Raw genomic sequence first — 16,044 nt, forward strand, 5'->3', positions numbered from 1 at the left:
TCTCCTCCTAACGCACAGGGCAAAGTAATGCTGCAGAGATAACCGTGTATGTAACTCATTTGATGAAGACAATGCTCGATGATACAAATCTGAGTCTCACATTGCTGGCTGCGCTCCCTCGTTCCGCTGCCTCCAACTATCCAGCAACAACTCCCTTAGTCTATCTATCAACTTCTCTAATATCCACTCGCTCTCCTCTTGCCCGCCGAGTAGTGGATTTTCATAACCGACCCACGACCACTTCAATGGCTCCCCATTCGCTGCTTGCTGTTGTTGCAACTCATTGTGACTGTCATGGATCTCGGGCCGTTGTCTTGAACTTTTTTTACTCCCTCTATGCTTCCTACCTCGCTTCCTGTGTGTCGTCCTGTCCTTCGGTCGAGCCTTGCGATGAGTAAGCGGGTCACGTTCGTCTTCGCCAACTAGGCGCAAGTACCATGCCCATTCTTCAAAGGTATACCGCCGTGGTTTGTCCTCTTGGACATGTTTAGAAAGGGCTTGAATTTCGGATATTATAAGAAGATGTAAATCATCACCAGTAGGGAGGTCGTCAAGTCTGGTGTGAGCATGATGATGCCAAATATCCGGGTTCGTTATGTGCAGAGCATAACTGCGAGAAGGTTCTGCAGTTTTGCTCATCGAACCTTTTCTATCGAGTACGGCTTTTTCATGGAAGCTCTGATTAGTGGATTTTCCTTTTGATTTCGACGTCTCTACTGTTGACACCTGTCCTGTCTGAGTGGTCCCGTTCTCCAAATCACGAGCTACATCGGTACCCGGGCCCGGATACAGACGACCACAGCTCAGTTGGTGGATAAGTCGTTTGGCATTATGCTTGATTCCCCCTCGTCCCGGTAGTAGAGTAATACTTCCCAGCCTGATGGTAACCTCATTCATAAACTTGACGACGGTACCCCCAGCATTTGAAATCAGGATGGTCAGGATCGGAAGCGCAATCAATGACCAAAAGACGAAAAATGACTTGCCGGCATTGGATTTCGGCACCATGTCTCCATAGCCAATGGTTGTAAGTGATACAAAGCAAAAGTACACAGCTTGGAAGTAATTCCAGCCCTGGTATGTCCTCTCCCCTCGGTAAAATATGAGAGCGCCGCAAAGCCACAGGCATAGAAAGCAGACGCTAGATATAGCCATTGCCACCCATCGTCTTCGATTTAATGCTCGCTTCTGTATTGCGCGCATCAAGTCAAATTCTGAATGGCGTCGGTCGAACTCGCCAGTCGGCATGCCCTCGATAGGGGTCAAGATTCCGCTCGTCTCCTTGCGTGCCAAGCTCTTTAACATGCGGCGACGGCTCTTTTCCTGAGCTCTCGTTTCCAGCCGTCGACTGCCACGTTCCAAAATCATGCTCTGGATGGAGGAAACCACCAAACCAAGACTGATGACGCCAATCAGCACAAAGGGAAATAGCAGAGCCCTGCCCAGAACGGTGGTGGGAGCATAGTCGCCAAAGCCAATGGTAAATAGCGTCACGTCGGCCCAATAAACTGCATCCAAATAGTTCCAGTCTTCTACTGTGGAGAAGATTAGTGCACCAAGCAGTAGAAACCCAAGGAATACCATTGTCTGCAACATTAGTGTTCGCTGGCTCCGACTCAGGTCAAAGTCATCCTCGTGATGTCCGTAGACAGCGCCGCCCCAAAATGTGACAACAATTAATGACGCCACGATGAAATAGAGAATTGCGGCCCATATGCCGTAGTAGAATGATTGTGACCAAACTGTTTCATCCATGGACACTCCCAGGCTGTCTAGTAAAGGGCCAGACGCTACCGCATGGAGGCACACAAGGCAAATACAGGAGATGTACCTAACGACTGTTTTAGCTACATGTTTCAGTACGTCAAAACCGGGCAAGTCCTACCATCCCACAATTGCGATTGGCTCAGAAATGGTGAATCGAACCTTTCGTGTTAAATCTAACAGGAGAAATAGGTTTGCCACAACAGCTACACTGAGCTGTATAGCCTCCACGATGGTCACCCTGGAAAACGTCAGATATGCAGTCGCCACACCCTTTTTCCCGCTGTTGCTCACCAAATAGGATCAGGAAGAAACTTGGCTTGGTTTAAATCGCCATTTGGGGGAATCTGCTGCACCCACGAATGGCCTAATGAGCAGATGCTGAATGCCAAGGCTACGGAGCTGAGCGTGCCCGCGACCATCGGAAAGACAGATGATACAAACCACCATCGACTTAGGAATTAGACACTGATTAGTTCAGGCTGAATGTGTCAAGTTTGGTCATCGGCATACCTAAATTCGAGATGAGATTCATCATTTTGGGAGCGTGGTTGATGCTGATCGCCATCACATTCCAAATGCCTCGGCACAGTAGCCAGACGCTCCGATGCTTCTTTCGTGTCCTCCATTATCTGAGATCCGTGGTATGCCCGTCTTTTCGAACTAATTATGGGTTGGCGTCGCAGAGATGTCACGGTCGGCGTTCAGTAATCCTCAACGAGCCCCAAACTGACAACAGGCAAACCGTAATGATATACGAAGCCCAGGACCATTCCTGCGGAAGTTTTCATAAGAAGCAGAGGCACCTTTTTTGTATCAAGCGAACTTCGTCAACATCTTTATCCTCCCATATCGCAAGCTCAGCAAGCACAGGGTCAGACGGCAAGGGCTCAAAAAACTGGATGTTGTAGTTGAGCTGTGATTTCGATGTAGAGGTAAAATTTGTACTGAAAGGCATTAATGTCGCAAAATTCATGTATCATTTCACAGGTATCAGGTGTCAGCCCACAACAAGCCAATAAGCCTGGAAGAGTCGATGCAGAGCCACGCCATTCACACTGCCAGAACTCGGACTGCAACCAAATAATGGCGTTGAGGTGGAGACGGCTTCTGTAAGTCATGGCAAATGGGGAGAGTCGGCAAGGGAGAAGGGCGTTGCTACTCCCAATCAAATGGAATGCGAAGAATAATAAGCTTTGCTAGCTTGGCTGGCTTTTATGCTCACAACTTGGCTGTTGAATTAGACTTTACATAACCAGTGCTAAGCACCTATCACCCTGTGTCTTATATTGTGAAACAGTTTCAGTTATATTTCAAGGGAAGGCTGGGTGAACGAAGGTAACAACAAGGTATACTCCAGCTGATTACCCTTTTTGGCCACAACGGATAAGGAATGCAATCTTTTCCTGGCGTGAATACCCTCAAGCTGTTGTCAATATATCTCTTGTGTGCGATTTTTATTCGCGGTCAATGGGTTCTCCCTTTCCAAGTCGGAAGATGTTCCAAGTGATGCATGAGCCAATACAAGCAAGTAATCTCTATTGTTGTCTATGTCTACTGAAGCACACACATCGAACTCGTGTCTCTCAAAATTATTTATACGTCCACCTCATGCCCAGCCCGGGGCCTACCACCATACCAGCCACTCGAACCTCTTCATCAGTCTTCCACACGACTGCCATTGATATATCCGGCCAGGGAACACTCTGAAGGCATTTTCAATCTCACAACTTCTCACTGATGCAAAAACATGTAAAGTTCAACCCCTCCCTCCACATCCGTCGATTGCGAGTTGTGTGGTCCATTGCCCAGGTCAATTCTTCTTGTACGCCAACCCCCTTCACGAATCAAGTGCCCAAGAATCATGCCAGTTGCTAATTTCGGCTCCATCATCGTGAGGGAATGATGACCCGAGATTCCCGAGGCGTGTCGACGTTCCACACGGATGATCAACTTGTATTGCGCAACCAATCTTCCTCAAAGAATCGGAAACGTAAGCTGATTGTCATAGTCGATATTCTTGTCATAGCATTCGATGCGGTCGCGGCAAGTGCCAAAAGCCCGATCCCAAAGACGTGTTTGCTTTCCATAGTTTCCACTGCTCTTCCACCCCTTACGATGATGTAAATCATGGTCTTCAAGAATAAGCTCTGCGTTTAGCACCCTCAAAAACCAATTAAACGGATTTGGCGGCGTGGCGACCATTCTAATACCGCTGTGTCCTGCCAATTCAGCAAAAACAACATACTGGTGACAAATCCACCACTCATAAAATCCCATGGGGAAACCCATCAACTTCATTGCAAAGTATGTCATCAGCGGTATGCCAGCAATGTCAAATATTTCTTGTTCCGTATCGGCATAGAGAGTCAACAGCGGATTGGGATGCTTAGTAAGGTGATGCGTTCGATGAAACTTCCAGAGACTGTCGACGTCGTGCATCAATCTATGATACCAATAGAAAAAGAAATCTAGTAGAATACCATAGACTCCCGTCTCAAATGGAAGCCAGCGCAAGTCGATAGAGGACGGCGTCTTGTGAATGTTGTATCCGATGAAGACAGTAAAGGCCGGCCTCACAACCGACGTCAAGATGAGGGACTGGAGAACTTTGTATACGCTCACATCTGGCACACCGTCGCGCTCGTGTACGTCGCCATCCAGGAAACCGACCTTGTGACCCATGGCTCGCAAAAGATGAAGCTCTCGGATAGCGTTGAGGTTGAAGGCAGCACTGTACAGCAGTCCGGCTTGCCAGGCTGTGAGGTTGTGACCGGTGTATAAGACGCACAGCTGATGAATAGCAATAGGAAGAACAGCGTGGGCAAGGATCCATCGATGCTGATACCAATCGTTTAGGTACGGTACCTTGTCTGTTTTCGCGTGTACTGGTACATTCTTGTTCAAGTCGACGGGGTGGATTTGGAAGATTTCGTATACCCAGTGAAAGATATTCCACTCGGAGCGATCTTTTTGTCTCCAGGTGGACTTTATCGAGTCTTTTGGATTTCGCTGAACACTCATTTTGTCGGTCTTTGCAACGAATTCGTTTACTTTGTCAATAGTCTATTAAGCTCATTCGAATAGATTTCGAGGGCAGAACTTGATGCGTTTTGTAATATTTGATCTCAGAGTGAGGCCATCACATGCATCTGCTAATACTGTGGGTACATGTGAACATTTGACATGACGTGGTGTATGACTCTATGTATTGCGTGTATGCCACTTAAGGTGACACGTTGGCGATTCCGTTGCATAAAAGTCAACTATAGAAACGGAGTGTTTATGTTCTCCCGGCCGGTCCTGATGGATTGGGCTCGATTATCTCCGTTTCGCCACATTTTCCCGATTTGGAAATAAACAAAACACAATCAAAGATAGATGAGGCTGTTATAATATTACGGTACTTCTGGATTCCCAGTCATTCGGGCCATTGACTAGTCTACCCGTGTAATTCTCGCCACAAATGCGCGGCAATGCAAAATCTGGCTCGCCAACTCGGCTCCGTCCGACCAGGGTCTTCATCTAGTGTGTGACTGAGCCTATGAGACTAGTCTACCACATGTTACATGGCTCCAGAATCACGCACGTTCTATCGAAGGCTCACCTGGGTACGGTTTCCAACCCGAGGTAAGGCAAATAGTGCTAGTGTGAAGATGCGAAATTGGCCACTCCGTGGCAACGGTCAACCTCCTCGCCTCAGCTGATGCAAATTGGCTAATCTCTGATGATCTGATGATCTGGATTGTCGGTCAACGGGTATGCTCTGAATTTGCAGTCTCGAGATACACCAATGAACACGAGCAGCATGTATAAGTCGGTTCTGCCAGTGTGACTAGTGAGGAATACCATCAAGCGATCAACGCCAGCACTAACTTGGAGATCATCCACATCAAACTTCGGAGGTACCTCAGTGAAGAATTATCCGACTCAAATACGCAAATTCACGAAGCTATGAAGACCCCCAGTGACGATTTGGGTTCTTGGACCCCTGCGATGATCTCCCTTGGCGCCCTTTGCTGGCATGATGCACGAAATGTGAATGACCATGCCCTAGTACTTGCGATCTATTTCTTTATACTGTGGTATCTCCTTGCTAGATTATGTTTGTAAAATACACGATGATCCATACATTTTGCTACGCCTGGGCATCTGCATTCCAACTTCCACAGTCCTACACAGACATTCCTAACCGATCGTGATGGTTGTGTTTCTCTCCTCTCTGACAAAATCCATCAAGCTATTCAATTCAGGTCTCGTCGTATGATTAACCAAGAAAATGGCGGGCTTGCCAAAGGGTGCCTCAACCGTGACAGTAGAGCCTCCCCGATAAGTCGCATCAGACCAAACATGAGTGTACGATGTGCTCGATGACCCTGGCAGGTATACCTGCAATTTGGAGACACCGGCATCAACAACAGGTGCCACGTATAGGCTTGATCCGAGGTAAAAGCTCTCATACCCAATCTGTCGCGCACGCCGATCATCTGGGTGCAAAAGCACGGGGAGGCGAAGTAGCGGCCAACCCTTGACGGCCGACTCATTGTCCAACACGTATCTACGGTACGGTGCCAGGGCCTTGAAGAGTCTAGCGTTGTAAGAGAACCATCGCAGGGTTGACGAATTCGTGTATGATTGCGCGTTGATCTGAGGAATGTTGCCTTCGTGTGTTCGGAAGACGGCGCTCGACACGGCGCCCAGCTCGCCCCATCTGCCGAGTAACTCCTCTGTGCGGCCGATGGCACCTTGGGGGTTCTGAGCGTTGGGGATTACGAATGTTGACGTGTAGCCGCCAATGTCTGAATGCGAGTGGGCGTAGCCTGAGATGCCCATGTGGCCAAGAATCGTGACGACTGATTTGATGCCGTCGTTACGATCCCAGGATATTCCCTGATCACCTGCCCAAAACAGATTCATAGAGGTGATGGAACCCATCGAGACCGATCGATGGAATATGACAGCGTCATCTGCTCGGCTAGAAGACAATCCTCGAATGAAGTCTTGCTGCAGATCTGCCCACTGCCGGGGGTATACATTGTGATATGCCCGAGCACTTGACGACCAGTTGCTCAGCCCCGTATCCGAAGTTACTGGAGTATACTCTCCAAAATCACACATGTACCCTGAAATATTGGCATTCCATACTTGAGTGGCGAGGATGCTAGAGAACCAGCTTCGGGCCTTGTCGTTTGTCAAGTCCAGAATGCCTGCCTCGATACCAGGTCCGCTGGCAACTACAGATGTCGCGCCAGTAGTCTTGTTCAAGATCATGTACTTTCCACGGCCTGCTTCCTCGAATAAATTTCTTCTATATCCGTCGGGCTTCGAGCTGACGTCCGCCACAAACGGATTAATGTATGACAATGTCCGTAGCGAGTATTGGTCTTGAAGGCGCTGCACAAACTTTGGCCAGTCTGGATACAGCTGCGTGTCAGATTCCCAATTCCACCATAACCTAGAAATGTTAATGCCTGTAGGAGTCGATTGCAGCCGTGTGCCAGTCCTGAATATGTCAATATACGAACAAACCTATGCTACCTGATAGTGTAGTTCACTTACCAATCCTGCAGCCAAACACCAACAACAGGGCAATCTGCGCCGCGGGCTTCCTTTACAACTTTCTCAACCTTGGTCTCTCCACCTTGAATACCAATAACCGCGCCGTCGTCTACCCATTTGGGGAGAGGACGCATTTTGCCTGTGTAGTCTGCAACGGCGCCAATGACATCCAGCATGCTCTCTCCTTGAAGAAGCTGCCCCGAAACACTGAGCCCGTCATATTTCACGGACACGCGGTCTGGATGAGTGAAATCGAAGTTGGCGTAGTTGGTCGCGTTCTTGCTGAGGTAAAAAGCGTTCGCCTTTGTGCTGATGTACTGCGGTAGGGCTGTGTAAGTGGTAAACTTGTCTCCGCCTGCAAAGAAACCAACAAGATTCTGAATCATAGTGTTAGGTTCATCCCCGCGGCCCATGCCTTGCTCCCGAGAGAAGATCGGAATAGACTGGTTCTTGAGAGAAGCAAAAGAAGCTTGTGCCCCGAGACCGTAGAAGTCCTCATCCGCGCTGGACTTGAATGTGACAACAACCCTGGTTAGTTCGTTTTTGCTGCCATTCTCTGAAGTAACATCGATCTGGAAAGCAACTCGATTGGGCAAATCTTTTGGCACCCAAAAGTTTGCCGAAAAGCTGCCGCCAATTGATCCGTCGATGGATGCGCCGCAGTTCCCCAGAGTGCCCTTTACCGCAACGCTGTGACAGATCAGACTATTGTCCCAGTATTGGTATTCCAATTTCGTCACATTCATGTCCCGGCATGACGGTTGATTGCTCGGTGTAATCTTGAAGTTGCCTCCTTCGCCGACGATGGTATCGTGACCTGAACTTGCGCTTAGAAAGTTCTGCCGCGGCGCTGTTGACCAAATCTCAGTGCCATTCCGGACAATGACAATTTGACTCGATGATCCAGACCAAGCCAATTGGTAGCCGTTTCCCAGTCCCCATTTGGAGGAGTCACTGGAACTCACGGCAAGACAAGCAGTTCCGTAGTAGAGCACTACTGCAGCGACTTCGAGGTAACGCCGAAACTTCATTGCGGCGTTGCAACTCTTTTGCGTTTCCAATCAGTCACATACCACGGGCCACGAAAATGACCCCAAGAGAGAAGTCGTCCAGTTGAGTTTCAAGTCACATAGTGCCCATCTGTGAGTTTACCAACTACGGTTTTCGGATTCGGCCTTGGATCTTGACGAACGTTGCCTCGGAAATTAAATGCGGGATTGACTTTAGCCTGATTGTTTGAACCTTTAAAAGAGGAAAATTCCCCGCAAATAAAACGACATTTAGCGCTTCATAACTAGTGATTGCGGGGATAAAATTGTTGTCAGGACTTGGGACCTGCCTTGCTAGCTTAGGCGACTACTCCGTGAGAAGTTTAGCAAACTGTCACTTTCAACACTTCTGTCCCACAATCTGTCAAGTAGGAACAGACGCAGCTAACACTATGGTATGAACGGAGAAGAGTGTCCGATATTTGAGGCGTCTGGCACACGCCTGCCTTGTTCAAATAGTTTAAGCCACTTAGTTTGAAACTTTGACGAAGCGACAGGTCCGAAATAAAACGAAACTCGCCCACGATGTATCGGTGGCGGAAGCGGCCGAAGGGCCGGACTCATAGCTTCGGGTTAACAAATCCCTCCAAGTTTCGTGCTACCTATAACAGAAATGAGCCTCTCTCCATCATCATACCTGCCATGATGCTCTCTACATCAGCTCGGCAACCTAGATAGTCTTGTGCTTCACGCACACGCTCCATCAGGGCCTGAACGCGACTTGCACTACTTGGTACAGCTCCAGACATCTCATCTCTGCGCCATCTTTGACCAGTCACGACTACCTCACCACCCCAGGAGGAGGTCACCTCGTTCATAAAGCCTAATATCCAGTCCGCATGTAACTCATCCCTGGTTTCGATGCCAGCCATAAACAGCGGCAAGGGCCAGAGCATAGAACGCGGAATCTTGCGTGACCACGATGGTGCGGTACCTGGTCTCTGGTGAGCTTTGCGGAGATGCAACGCAATTTGCATGATCTCTCTGGCTGCCGCTTTTGCGGTGTCTTCACTCCGAACGTTGGGGTGCAGTATTCGCGACCAAAGAATCTTGGCCGTCAAAAACACTGCATAGCATGAAAGCCATTGCAGTGAAGCTCGTTTCATCGGGCGGGAGTTATGAGCAGAGCTCCGTATGTCAACTCCCTGTGCCACAGTCATGCCTGTTGATCCAGGAGAGCATGCATGTGAGGAATTTCCAGTGGGTGAGACGGACTCTGGAGATTGTGCATTTGGTGCATCCGTTACCATACTGTTTATCCTGCTCGTTGCTGCCATGAAACTATGCCGCCGTGGCCCGGTGGGAGAGTGTTGCTGTTGCAATACCGCTGCAGATGGATTGGTAGCAATTGCAAGTCCAAATTCGACATCCATGCGTCGAATATCAATATCAATGGTCGCAATTTTAGCTTTCTCCAGTTCCCTATATTCCGCTGATTCGACTTTTGTCTCAGAGTTTTGTTTCCAGGATCGGTATCGCAGCATATTGGCGATTAAGCAGAAAGTCTCATGTGTCCTGACTGAGACGGGTGCCTTTTCAACATCTTGCAACATTTCTTCGGCAGGGTATGATCTCCCAAATATTTCTGATAGGTATAGATGTGATCTATCGCATATGTATTGGTAATCAGGATGATCAGATATAGCATCCAAGAGTGTTGTCGCCACCACCCTACGGTTTTCGATGTTGTCTGCCTGTTTCTTTGAGGAAAATATAGAGACCCGAACATGCAAATAACCAAGCCAAAGGAGTATCTGACACCCAAAAGCTGACAGTTTTGGGCCACTGAGTATCTGGTGAAGTCCCAATTTAAGATCACCCAGGTGCCGAAGAATGCAGTCTAGGTCATCGTTGAGCACAGCACATCGACAAAGAAACAGAGTCGAACAGATGATGATTTCTGCAGGAGACGATAGTACATCCATCTCTGAAGAATTCACCGGTGGTGAGGATACCCAATCTGAGTTATATTGCAGTCTCTGAATCTCGGCAGAGGCTTGGCTGTAGTATTCCTTCCATGCTGTGCTGTCTGGTTTACAAGTCAATGCCCAGTGTTTGGCTGCCCATGCCAACACGGCAAGGCGAAAGGGCGATGCCGGGCAGCAGCGCGGGCTCCGTATAAAATCCAGCACAAACCGGAGGTAGTTTCCTTTGCCGTCGTCTTTGAGGGAATATGCCCAGCCTCCGATACATTGTTCATAGTGCTGGAAAAAGAACGAATCGTCTTTGTCACTGTCCCCATTCAGAAACATATGATCGGCACTGGGTGTTCTCGTCGACTTAACCCTAGGGCGTTTTCTCCGTACTGCATCTCGGTCTACATATTCGGCGGCATTTGTCAAGTCTTCCATTACTGCTCCGTCTACCTCTGCTGGATCAGAGGACGTCGGAGTAGCACCTGAACGAGCTGTACCATTCTCACCGGGTATTCCCGCTTCTGCATACAGTTGGCCATTGGGGAGAGCCCATTCTGGTGATTCCGGAAAATCTGTCGCACAAGTGAGGAATGGGTCGAGAGAAAAGTCAAAGTCCCAAGTGCTGCTCATGGGCAACTGGTCAATCGCATCCAAGTACCCATGGTATGGCGACTCCGATAATTGCGTCGCAACACTTTTATCAACTTCCGGTATATTCGGTCTCAACAGATCGACCTGTGTGCCGGGTAGAGGAGTCTCCTCAGAAGCGTTGTAAGCTAAATTGCTAGAGTCAAATGAGGATTGCGGCTTGGCCAACCCAGCACTTTGCGAATGAGGTCTCGGAGCAACACTTGGTTTCGTCTTTGATAGACCCCCAACCGACACTTTCATATTTGCGTCAAACGAGGTTTGGCAAGTAATGTTCATTCTTGAACAGTTTCGGCACGGATCACCACCACCACATCGCACCTTGCGTTTCCGACAGGTTAAGCACCCTATTCAAGGCAGTTAGTGGTTGAAACTAGTTAGAGAAGGATTTGGTATGCCAGCGATGTCAAACTGGGGACCTGGAAACTAGCCTCCGGTATATTCTTACCGTGGAAGCTTCTTCGCAAAGCCTGGCTCATTCTGTAAGCTTGTGCAGTCTTCAAGGCAACATGTTGTAGTCATTGTAATCTCTGCCGAGTTGGGGGAAACGTTGACTCAAGTCAATGACCAGGACTCCATTGGAAGACAGAATCTGCGGGGACTGGCACTATTTATCAAGCCACAGCTCTCAACTCTTTTGCAGCACATCAGCTGGGCATTGGGGTATTTGGGGGATGGGGTCTGGTGGATTTGAGTCCATGGCCATGTGGGGAAATTGGAGTTTCGCGGCAGGCAACATTGTAAGAATGAGATAACACTAAGAGATTTAGTCTTTGTCCTGTTGCCTTCATGAATCTGACCTTCTGTCACTAGAGCAGCTACACTGGTGCGAGACAAACATATTGACATGTCAGTGAATCAGGTCAAGGTCTCTCCAATACATACACCACACTAGATGGTCAAGTAGTTGCGTGAATGTACATATAAATACCAGACAGCTTCAGCTCATGCCTGTCGCCTTAAGGCCATAGCACCACCTTGGTCTCAAACTATCTTGTATATCTAAAATACTCCAGTTCTCTATCCGTCTTGTCCAGAAAGTCTTCCTGTGTCTCATTCGGGTCAACTTTCCCGTACTTGCGGTCCCGCAGCCTATTCTGCCAAATTAAATAGACCATCAACGTGACAGCCAGAACAATGAGGACAACAAAAGACGCAATCATTCCCCTAAATCCCGTCTGGTAACGCGGAGCCTCCGAGTCAATGAACAGTTGAGGCGCAACCAAATTGCCAGCAGAATAGGCCAGGAACATGCCTGCAGAGACTGTGGTCTTGCGCGACATTCCGGCAATATTGGAAGCAACCAAGCTCATTGCCATGATGTAACTAATGGTACACGTGAACAAGAGATACACACCGCCGAGTCGTGTGAGTTTATGGGACTCGGGCACGTAGTAGATGATGAGAGCGCCAACAAGAGGGGGGATATTGGACAGGATCATGACAACACAGCGGAAGTTGCGGATGCAGGAGCCGGCGATTCCACTACACCATGGATTTATTAGCAAAACCATGCAACATTTGTGGAGAGTAGAAAGAAGAAGGATGTAAAGACTTACGCGACGATGATGCCGACCAACTGAATGGCATGTTCTGGCATTGAGTAGATTGTTGCTTCGAGGTTCGTGTATCCCAATCCAGTGAGGATAAGTTTGTTGAACTGAACTCAAACCAACATTAGCAATCTGGCGCATCCCATCCCGTCTCTGGTTTCTTCACACATACCGCTGTAAGTCCACCGCCAGGGAGACACTGCACGAACACGATGGCGAAAAAGATCCAGGCCTGCGGGTCAGTAAGGACAGATCGAGCCTGTTCCCATTTCCAGTGAGAACTACTAATACCCGTATGGTTCGACATGACGCGCAATACAGCAATTTTCCTCTCGCGATCTGACAAACCTCGCATCTTCCAAGGCGAGTCCGGCATGAAGACTGCCAACACTATTGACCAAAGCACAGTCACCCCTCCAAACGCCAAGAACATGTACTTCCACGGCGACAGACTCCCATGACCATGTCCAATACCATAGGCAATAAGGTCGCCAAAGAATGAGCCAACAGCGTTCCCCGACCACCAGATACAGGCGCGTAGAGAATGCTCGTCACGAGTGTAATACTGGCCAGTTATGAGAACGAATGCCGGATTATTGACAGCTTCAAAGAAGCCCAGGAAGAAGCGGGTAGTAGCGAGGGCAGCAAAGTTCTTGGACGTAATGGCCAGGAGAATACAAGCACCCCATCCAAATACATTTCCGGCGAGCCACTTGCCAATCGGGACTCTGTGAAGCAGATACGCATTAAGTGGTTGTCCAATCATGTACCTAACTTCCATGTTAGCTTTGAACATGTATGTCTATTCGCCGCATTGCGTTGGCAATCTTACCCGAAGTAGAAGATGCTGGCGACCCAGCTATACTGGTTCTTTTGAAGGTGTGTATCTTGCTTCAGTCCAAAGACGGACGCATTTGACAGGATTCCCTTGTCTAAAAAGTTGAGCGTGAAAGTGCCAAGCAGCTACCTCAGCCATGTACATTAGTTGGGGGCGTGGGTGAGCTCGCGTTAGTTTAAGACATACCAGAGGCATCAAGTACAGGTCAATCTTCCAACGAACTTTGTTGGCCTCCTTGTCCGTATACGTAAAGTTGTTGTCCCCCGTTGAGCGAAGGAAATCAAGGGCATCATCGTGCTTTGTTGGCACTTTTTCAGAAAAGATGGTTCCATCAATGTGATGGACATCCCTTGCCTCCGTCCGAATCTCATCATGCGCTGTCGCGGCCGGGGCAGTCTTCTCCCTGTCGTCCATGATGATAACTTGCTGAATAGCTCGGACTAAAAGCGGCGAAAATCCTTCAGGATGCAGTCAACCTGGATTGATTGAACAAGTTCCATTGACAGAGGTAGTTGAAGTGTACTTCCCCAGCCAGTTTATATGCCTTCCCCAACCCTTCGCCAACCTCCTTACATCTTATCTCATGCTTAATTCAGCCGCTTGACAGACAACTGCCACGAGATCCATGCATGGGTCAAAACCTGGAGAAGAGGAGTGGTTGTGGAGTTGCCCAAGCCAAAGTCGCTGTGACTACCGAATGCGGTAATCATGCCGACTTTGACACCTTCTTCGCCATCCGGCGTCAAACCATTGCAAAAGTGGTATTCATGCCGAGTAAATAAATTGATGTGAATAGATATGCCAGTTGGAGTAAGACCTAGTGTACTTGATTTGGGGAAACAAGCCGATAGAAGCGCTAAAGTGCCAAAATGGAGTCTCTGTTTAACACGAGTCGTCCGGCCTTCGGGATTCTCGATGCCAAGACAAAGAATAAGTAGGAGAAACTGAACGTATCATCCCGTGTCACTGGGCAATTGGTATATCTCATGTTCACACCAACTTCCATCTCATTACACGACAGCCAGGCAAGCCACTCGCAAGAATAATATCCACCCTTACCATGGGGTCCATCTCAGCTTCAAACTACCAGCATATCGTCGTCCGCGGGCTCCCTTATGACCGTGGTTTCACACACGGCCAGCAAGCAAAGGCAAAGATCATTGCTAGTTTAGAGCACTACTCCCAACCGGGGAAGCTGTTGCCATGGTAGGTTCAGTTTCGGTGATACGCAAAAGATGAAGCTACTTACATGACTCAAATACAGGGATGTCAGTCTGCGCATTATTCAACAGGTATATCTACCTGGTATCAAAAAGTACTTCCCCGAAGCGCTTCCTGAATTACAAGGGATCTCAGACGGAGCAGGCGTAGACTTGAACAGGATCTTATTGTTGAATGCGCGATATGACCTCGCACGGGTTCGAGGGTCCAGCATCCGAGATCATCCATCCACGGACACATCTCAAACTCGATGTCAAGTTTCCATCAACACTATTGAAACCGACCAACCGACCAAAATCGCAGCTTCTCACCAAGCAGTTAATGGCAACGGTCTCTCAGCCGAGGTTGACCAAGATCTCCAAGAGTGCACGGCAGCCGCTTTCCTCGCCGAGTCAACCGCAGACGGGGACGTTATTCTCGCGCAAAACTGGGACATGTCCGCCAATGTATACCTCAACAACACAGCAATCTATCTCGAAGTTCATCCAGACCCATCTGAAAACCTGCCAGTCATGTTTCTCACCACTGAGGCCGGCCAGCTGGGACGCTCAGGCTTCAACTCGGCCGGCCTCGCCGTTTGTGCATGCTCACTCATGTCAACTGAGGATTACTTCCCCTTAAACAAGACTCTGCTGCTAGATGAGGAGCAGCAGCCGCTTCTACCAATGACGTTGGTGCGGCGACAGTTTCTGCACAACACAAACTTCTCAAACGGCCTAGTCAACATCTGCAATGCGCCGAGGCACGTCTCAAACAGAATAGTTGTAGGCACAGCAGACAACTTCGTCATCAACATGGAGGTTACGCCTAGTACTGTCCATCTGGAATATCCCTCTGGGCAGGATAACTTTGTCGTTGGGGCGAATCATTTCGTTAGTCCTGGATTTCTCGCAAGCGGATGGCATGATCGGAACCCCGGCGGCAGCACTTGGTTTCGGGATCAAAGGGTTGCGAGGGCCGTTCGACCACATAGCAACGGTAGCCTGACGCCAGAGAAGATAACCAAGGCGTTTTGCGATCATTTATCGCTGCCGTCGTCGGTGTGTCAGCATATGGAGGATTGTACAGTTAGAGGTGTGCCTGACTATCCGTACAAGGGGCGACAAATCACTCTGGCGCATGTTCGGTACAACTTGACGAAACGGACTGCAACTGTTTGCAAGGGACCACCGTGCATTGGAATGTTTGATGAGTATAGCATCCGCTCTGGGTTGTCTGTCAAGTAGGGACAAGGGTTGTCATGGAAAGGTCAAGCTACTGGCTAACCCACATGGTGTTGGGCATTGTACTTGGGTTGAAGGAGGAATGTACTGGAGTGGTGAGACGTTGGTTTGAATAAGTGATGGATATAGAATTGTTTAAAGTGCACAGCAGTCTCAGGGCTTGAGCCTTGAAGATCACTTTAAATATCTAATCTACATATTTCCACTACTACTGCTGTAGCCAATTTGTCAATTTGTCAATTTACCCATGTCATCATGGTCCCAGCACGACAA

General features: G+C 48.7%; 5 protein-coding genes across 5 annotated transcripts; 1 reads left to right on the forward strand and 4 right to left on the reverse strand.

The window, feature by feature from the left end:
- Positions 1-96: 96 nt before the first annotated feature.
- On the reverse strand, positions 97-2,393 carry VFPPC_06300 (potassium channel; the record flags this gene model as incomplete). The annotated part of the gene is made up of 4 exons (XM_022428505.1): positions 97-1,831; positions 1,886-2,005; positions 2,059-2,217; positions 2,278-2,393. 4 exons carry the CDS (start codon positions 2,391-2,393, stop codon positions 97-99), a joined length of 2,130 nt encoding a protein of 709 aa, XP_022284317.1.
- Positions 2,394-3,741: 1,348 nt separating this feature from the next.
- VFPPC_14001 (fatty acid hydroxylase) lies at positions 3,742-4,788 on the reverse strand (the record flags this gene model as incomplete). The annotated part of the gene is made up of 1 exon (XM_018291772.1): positions 3,742-4,788. The coding sequence occupies one exon, from the start codon at positions 4,786-4,788 to the stop codon at positions 3,742-3,744; it is 1,047 nt and encodes a 348-aa protein (XP_018142447.1).
- Positions 4,789-5,952: 1,164 nt separating this feature from the next.
- Positions 5,953-8,354, reverse strand: VFPPC_06301 (alpha-glucosidase; the record flags this gene model as incomplete). Its single annotated transcript, XM_018285351.1, has 2 exons — positions 5,953-7,267; positions 7,324-8,354. 2 exons carry the CDS (start codon positions 8,352-8,354, stop codon positions 5,953-5,955), a joined length of 2,346 nt encoding a protein of 781 aa, XP_018142448.1.
- Positions 8,355-8,974: 620 nt separating this feature from the next.
- Positions 8,975-11,179, reverse strand: VFPPC_06302 (hypothetical protein; the record flags this gene model as incomplete). Its single annotated transcript, XM_018285352.1, has 1 exon — positions 8,975-11,179. One exon carries the CDS (start codon positions 11,177-11,179, stop codon positions 8,975-8,977), a length of 2,205 nt encoding a protein of 734 aa, XP_018142449.1.
- Positions 11,180-14,387: 3,208 nt separating this feature from the next.
- Positions 14,388-15,774, forward strand: VFPPC_06304 (peptidase C45 acyl-coenzyme A:6-aminopenicillanic acid acyl-transferase; the record flags this gene model as incomplete). The annotated part of the gene is made up of 2 exons (XM_018285354.1): positions 14,388-14,533; positions 14,592-15,774. The coding sequence occupies 2 exons, from the start codon at positions 14,388-14,390 to the stop codon at positions 15,772-15,774; spliced, it is 1,329 nt and encodes a 442-aa protein (XP_018142451.1).
- Positions 15,775-16,044: the final 270 nt, after the last annotated feature.

This window comes from Pochonia chlamydosporia, chromosome 5, assembly GCF_001653235.2.
Source record: "Pochonia chlamydosporia 170 chromosome 5, whole genome shotgun sequence".
Lineage (NCBI taxonomy): Eukaryota > Fungi > Ascomycota > Sordariomycetes > Hypocreales > Clavicipitaceae > Pochonia > Pochonia chlamydosporia.